We start from the raw sequence: 7,495 nt of genomic DNA, 5'->3' as shown, positions 1-7,495 counted from the left end.
AGAGACATAGAGACAGAGATTAACAACCACTAGTCTCGAAAAGGTTCTCTGCTAAAGCCTTTTTAAGTTCTCAGGTCAACAGAATTTAACAGAAATCGTATCAGACTCAACCAGATATGATGCACCGGGGAATTGGTAAAAGCTAAGCAGCAAACACGGTGAGTTTATGAGCCATATATTACAAACCTTTATGCCGGATAAGTTGTATCCGTCCGCCAGACCAAAATACCACAAATCAGAAGTAACAAAAAGCTTCAAAGACAGACCTATGCCGACAACTAAACAAGCTAGCCGCCAGAAGTGAGTTTTTATTATTACACAGAAAGCAGAACAGCCATTTGTATTCTTAAATGGACCACTAAAAGAATAGGCTCAGCTCTCTAAGTTTCTTTCTACTAGCGATGATTATTATTAACCAGGGATTGTGACTAGTTGCAATCTAAAAAACATATCCTAAAACAAGAGAATCAGCAGAACAAAAATAAATCGAATGCTCAGAATCCAAATTATAGAAAATTTCCAAAAGCTACCAAAAATCTTGAATCCCTGAAGCCAAACCCTCCGGCAGAACTGCTTCCAAAGCTGCCTCACTATAACATTTCCACATTATACATAAACATCAACACACAATGATACATACAAAAAAAATTCTGAAAACATTAACAGAAGAATATCAGATAGAATTTGAGATTACTCGAATTTGTAGTAGGAGCCGATATCCTTATGAGAAAGCTGCGATAGTGTAGTATCTTTAGGAGTAAAGAGAGGCCTTCCATTAGGACCTACATCTAAAGACGGGATCTTATCATCATCAGCTAACCTCTTAGCTCGACCGGCTTCAAGGTCATCTCCACCGCCGGCTCCAAACTCGCCGTCCTCGGCTCCGGCTGCATTAGGAGCGCCTCCGCCTTTAGGTTTGGATTTTTTGCCTTCAGCCTTCTTCGTCTTGGTGATTGAAGTTTTCGTGCTCTTGGAAGATGAAAAGCATCGATGCGCGTGATCTAAACTCGGGAGAAGTGTTCCCACGGCGGCGGCTGAGTTCGGCGCTGAGAAATGAGAAACGGTATCATTTAGAATTAAAGAACTCCGATTCAATTTGAGATTCCTGGCGGCGGTTCTTACGAAGGGCCTCCACATTTCGTTGGCTTCGTCTCTCTCTCTCACTCACTCTTGTCACCGTGAAAAGGTTTTAGGGAGGGATTTGGACGCAAATCTGACGACCAAAGGAAAGGGGCTGAAGNCCGCCTTTAGGTTTGGATTTTTTGCCTTCAGCCTTCTTCGTCTTGGTGATTGAAGATTTCGTGCTCTTGGAAGATGAAAAGCATCGATGCGCATGATCTAAACTCGGGAGAAGTGTTCCCACGGCGGCGGCTGAGTTCGGCGCTGAGAAATGAGAAACGGTATCATTTAGAATTAAAGAACTCCGATTCAATTTGAGATTCCTGGCGGCGGTTCTTACGAAGGGCCTCCACATTTCGTTGGCTTCGTCTCTCTCTCTCACTCACTCTTGTCACCGTGAAAAGGTTTTAGGGAGGGATTTGGACGCAAATCTGACGACCAAAGGAAAGGGGCTGAAGCAGCGAGCTAAACTAAGTGGCAAACTTGTAAATTTTGACTATTTTTTTTTACTTTGGCGTTAAGCCCATTTATTAATGGGCCGACCGATATAAAAGATTGGGTCCATTTCCTGATATGATTACGTCACGTATCTATTTAGCCTTTTTTGTAATTTTATATTCTTTTTGCCAGTTATAATTTCCTTTTTAATACATTTAGTATAGAGTATAGACATATCGTTAGTTTTTTTCTAATCAATAAACGAATATTAATTTTATTGATATCTGACATAGTATAAGGCACATGACTCATGAGATAACTATTTTGTATAATACTAGACTAGATATCAAGTTATTTGTTTTAAATCACCACTAAAAATCATACTTATTGTTTAATTTATGGTTTTGCTCCCACGATTATATTTTTTCAACTTTGTTATACTATAGTTGAAAACATTAACAGAATGACTTTTAAAGTAAGACCCAATAGAATGTCACATCCGATAAAATTGGGGCCAATAGAATAACGAAATTTGTCGAATTGTCAAAAATGAATAAGCAAAAAAAAAAGAAAGACCAATATTTTAATAATAAAGTGGGGGAAGGAAAGAAGAATCAATTATGAGAAAACCATTTTTTGGAGTGGTTATTGTGGATTTTACCACTTTTTGAATAGTTTGTGGATTTTACCATTTTTTAGGTTACAAAAATTTGATTAAACATGTGTTTTATTTGTTATGTTTGGGTTTATTCGGTTCTATTTATTCTTAGGATTTAGTATTTGGTATTAAGTATGTATTGTATTTTGAAAAAAAACCAAAAATACGTATTTTTTTCCTTCTCAAAAGTGGTAATATTCGTAAACTTTTCGAAAAATGGTATATCCAAAATATTTTTTTCAAAAAGTGGCATTTTTAACAAGTATCCCAAGAAAGAAAGAAAACAAGGAAAGGGAAAGCAAGAGAAATGGCGATCTACCGTTAAAGATAATAACAATACAATTTGTGTGTGTGTGTGTGAGTGTGTGTCTCCCATATCTTTTTAGGTACTCCGTACTCCCTCCCACTAGATGTGTGCTCATCAAAAGACTAGGCTAAATGTATAAAGTAATTAAAAATGATTTTTCACTGAGATTGTTACAATATAGACTACAACTCATATCAAATTAAATATTTGTCTTCACTAATATGATTCCATTAAATTAATGTTGGCCGACCGACTAAATATAACATCACCCAAGTTGTGACTTGTGAACACGTCAAGCTTGATATAAATCCGTATCATATTTTATAGTAATATATACTCTTTTTTTTATATATCTTCAGAACACCCAAATGGTACCCTTTTTTATTATTAACCTTAAATATATCTTCCACCAAGAATCAAGACAAAAAATAAACTCATAACCCCAATCATATGATATGTCCGACGATAATGTGTTATTAAGAGCTCAAACCATAGAATAGTCAAAATTCTTAACCCCATATATCCGTTGTTATTTATGCCAAGTGCAACAAAATCCCAACCAACACAAAATATATATCATACTCATGGTGTCCAAACAAAAACATATAGTTCATAGATTCGTTTGATATTATAATCGTATTTTTTCTAAAACAACAATAATGATACGATACCCTGACAAGCCGGCCCAGCAACAATTGACGCCCAATACGTAACCATTTTTTAAATGGATTTTATAAGGTAAATTTTATAAATTGAAATAAAATCTTAAGAGTTTATAAAATAGAGGCCTATTTTTGGAATAATAGATAGATAAAGATTAAAATTTGAGACCAAATTCTAAACTTTTTGAAAATGAGGCCTATATTTGTAATGTAAATGTTTAGTTGAGCCTAATTTTTTTACTAAAATTTTCACAAAAAAAAGATAGAGGCCCAATACACTTGTGTCATTCTGTGGAATGTGTGGTGGGCCGAGTCCTAACTGTAAGTTAATACTACAAGATAGCTCCATAAAGTATTTTCGGTAAAGTGACATTTTTTCAGACTAATGTTTTATGAGTCTTCACAATCACAATCATTGTTTGCAAATGGAATTAGAAAACTAATTAGTAAAACGGAATACCAAACTTTGTAGTCAGTCCATTATAACGATTTCACCATGTCTTTGTTGTGTTTTCAAGTTTGGCGGAAAAAAACAAATAAAAAAACAAACAACAAAGGCTGATAAGTTTACCGTGAGAGACCAGGTATTTGTAGAATAATAAAATATCATAAAATCCTAGTCATTTTTGACAAAACTCGTAATACCACCAAAACATAGCCAACTTTAGTCAATTAAACTAAAGTAAAATTTAGTACTCAAACACTAGTCTTGGTCACATCTAAACGACAAAACATATAATAACGACAGTTAAATATTAATGTGTAGTTGTCCGCGGTTATTTTTCTCCTTTTCTTTTTCTTTTTCTAATTACAAAATATTAGTATATTAAAAGAGACCGTGTCACTAATCCGATAGAGATCTACTCAACTAGTCATATATATAAAAGAGCTGAAGATGTCTCTTCATTTCTCACAAGCCACAACAAAAAAAAAACAAAAAAAAAACTCTCAGGGATCTTTCTCATTCTCCTCTTGCAAAATTTCTCACCGGAATATTTCACAACCATGATCTCTGTAGTAATCTTCGCCGAACTGTTGGTAGAGTACACAGCTGCTCTCGCGAAACTCACCGCCGGGATCGTGATATAACGATGAGACGATGTTGATGGCTTATTAACCTAATAATGATATATAACGATGTTGATGGCTCATTTGACGATTAATGGTCTTATTTTTATGACGTCATACTAGAAAATATGGGGAGATTTAAGTTGCTTTTGACGAGTTCATTAATTTATATTTTCTCTCTTGAATAATGCTCAACTTAGTAATTTGGGTCCTTGAAGAGTTTTTTTGGTCCTATTCACTGTATACTATTCAAAGAGTTCTTTGCTAATCTTCCAATGTATTACTTTAGTTTATATACATTAAAAGATTAGCTAAGAGTTAGGCAAAGTCGATTTTGCAATGCTCAGATGAAACTGAAGTGGTAGTAACTATTGTTTTGTTTTGTTACTACGTCTCAGAGAATGTTCCGATTTTAGAAGTAACATTGAATCAGTTTTTATAAAATATTAAATATATTATGTTGCTAAATCATTGGATGTATCTCAATCATACCAAGCTTAAATAATCAGGCGGGTAATGATGAAAATTCAATAATTGAGTTTTTTTTTTCTTTCTTGATAAACTAGCCAACGGAATATACATGATGCATAATTTTAGAAATTCGTGTTATTATCCACGAAAATTAAAAGTCTTTGTTTCTTATGGAAATGAGTTTCTAGATAAAACAGGAAATATTTTTAAAAATAGATAATATAACAAGGTGAGACGAAAACCAGGAAATATGTTAAATATATCGCACCTTTATCGGAAGGTGAACTTTAGCTTTCAGCAATTAAACAACTAGGATAGGATATAGTAGTACTGTATTGTTTTTTGATGAGTACACAAAATTTGTTGTATTGGCAAATGGCGAAATTACGGTTGGTACTCTGGTATAGCTTGAAATAGTACTAAGTTTTTAAATAGACTGATATTAATGTTTTCGAACGTTCTCCTTCTTTAAATGTTTACTTGTCAAAGTGATTTTGATTATGTCAAATGTATACGCTGTAATTTTTATTTATTTATCTCCAAAAAGTGTAGTAGTTAGTATTGACAAATGATGCATCTGCAAAATTATAGTATAATATTAGTAAACAAAATCCATTTGATTTGCTAATCAGAAGATTAGAGGAACAGCTAATCCTAATGTGAACGGCGCGTAAGACGCGCTTCCTTCATTACCTTTTCTGTCTAAAGGCGACAATAATAAACTATGAAACACGAGTCCGGGTAACGACGAAGTTAAGAGAAGAAACAATAGTTTGAAAGAGGAGGACATTGTGCATCAATTTGTCACCGTGTAAACACTTGGACGATTTGTAGCATACTCCACGTGTCAGCGTCGTGTGGGGCCTATAGTCATGATGATACAAAGGCTAGTAGTCACGTGTACCCTCTAATAGCCTTGCAACTTAGCTATCGCACTATTAATAATATCTTTGGTCTCACTCACAATAATTAACAACACTTTGGTTCATGTTCCTCGCTTAGTCTTCTTTTCGTGTCACGACTCATGAAATATATATAATTTCTCGGTCTCTCTTTTTTTATTTTTTTTTGTTCCAAGAACAGAACCAAAGTATTGTAAGATTGTAACGTTCAATATGGGAGAACCGCGACATAGACGAATGATTTTTATTAGTGATAAAATTGATTTGGTAAAAGTAGTGAAAAGTTAAAATACACAGCAAGACTTGTAAGAGATATCGTCAAGATCATATAAGTCCAAAATAAAGAACTTTCTTGCATTGGCTGATATTGACATAAAAGAAAAATAGAAACTGTGAGTTTCTCGATTTCAGGGAGGGGCTTTGTGTTGTATGGCGGGAAAACTACAAAGCACGCGTCGTTTTTATGCGATGGCAACGACACGCAGTTTATTTTGGCAATGTTTGTTTTTTGGTTACAGAAGACTAAGTAAATGGTCAACGCTAACTTTACATTAGAATTTTAGAAACCATATTCAGATAAACATTTCCAAAAATCGTCTGATTTCTCACTATCCTGAACGTTTAAGGATTTGACTTGATGATTATTCCTTTTGTTTGTGAACAGTCTTTTAAGTTTTGTTATATCTATTGGGATTGGCATAAGAGAACATGACATATGATTTTTTTTGTCATCTGTTACATTATCATTAGAAATATTCTTATAATATTTTATAATTATTTTTCAGCAGATTTAATAACTAATAAATAGAAGATCTGGTTTCCTTGCATTGCATCAATTTATAGCACTTGTGTCCTAGATTTTGTGAATCCTTACCATCTTCAATAGATAGAATAGCACATTGATCAGAATTTCATTAGGTTGTTACTTGTGAGTCTTGTAAGCAGATCCATATTTAGCCTTTTGGCTAGTTTTTCTTCTCCTACGCAGAGAAACTGGCAAATAAAACTTAAGTAAGTGGTTCTTTTGACACAGCTTAGTAGTCTCACAACAATTTAAATATTTTCTATATAGTATTCTTGCTTTGTCTTCTTTTCGTCATGAAATATATATAATTTCTCGGTCTCTCTTTTTTTGTTTGTTTGTTCCAAGAACAGAACCAAAGTACTGTAAGTTTGTAACGTTCAAAATGGGAGAATCGCCACATAGACGAATGATTTTTATTAGTGATAAAATTGATTTGGTAAAAGTAGTGAAAAGTGAAAATACACAGCAAGACTTATCGTCAAGATCATATAAGTCCAAAATAAAGAACTTTCTTGCATTGGGTGATATTAACATAAAAGAAAAGGCATCACAAAATAAAAGAGAAACACCACCACACGTATTTTTACTTTACGTGGAGGTGCTTTTGGTAGGTAAATGAATTAAATGAAAAAAAAGGAACGTTTTTTTTACCACAGTTTACTATTTCGTTACCACAATTTACCACAATTTTTGAAAAAAAAGGAACGTCTTTTTACCACAATTTACCACACGTATTTTACCACAATTTACTATTTCGTTAGACCCACTAGCTTTTTTTTGTTTTCTATGGCTAGTATAAGTTATAAATAGTCCGAGAGATTTTTATGTTTTGTGTGTTGAACAGTACTACTTACTTTTGAAAACAAAACAATTGTAGACATAAAAATAAGATTTGAGTTTCAAGTCCAATATTCTACACTCGAAAGTAAATGCAATTAAAATTAGAGTTATCATATGTTTTAGAACGCAGTGTCGATGATTAATTAATAACCAGTGCATCCAAGTATCCAACTATACTCAATAATACGGAATCACACAGGGAGAAGCAAAAAAAAAAAAAAAAAA

General features: G+C 33.5%; 1 protein-coding gene across 1 annotated transcript; it reads right to left on the bottom strand.

Moving 5' to 3' along the window:
- On the bottom strand, window positions 7-1,234 carry LOC104730610. Its single transcript, XM_010449804.2, has 2 exons — window positions 695-1,234; window positions 7-590 (listed from the first exon to the last, which is right to left on the bottom strand). Exons 1-2 carry the CDS (start codon window positions 1,135-1,137, stop codon window positions 527-529), a joined length of 507 nt encoding a protein of 168 aa, XP_010448106.1. The 5' UTR covers window positions 1,138-1,234; the 3' UTR covers window positions 7-526.

The sequence above is a fragment of the Camelina sativa genome, chromosome 12 (genome assembly GCF_000633955.1).
Source record: "Camelina sativa cultivar DH55 chromosome 12, Cs, whole genome shotgun sequence".
NCBI classification, from domain to species: Eukaryota; Viridiplantae; Streptophyta; class Magnoliopsida; order Brassicales; family Brassicaceae; genus Camelina; species Camelina sativa.
Note: the sequence above shows the minus strand (reverse complement) of the source record. Positions and strands in the feature narration are given on the sequence as shown.

Bases quoted from the DNA above. Each gene is read 5' to 3' on its own strand.
- LOC104730610 (XM_010449804.2), bottom strand. From the start codon at position 1,137: ATGTGGAGGCCCTTCGTAAGAACCGCCGCCAGGAATCTCAAATTGAAT. The intron at 591-694 runs GTAATCTCAAAT...GAAATGTTATAG, and splicing joins GGCTCCTACTACAAATTCGA to TGAGGCAGCTTTGGAAGCAG.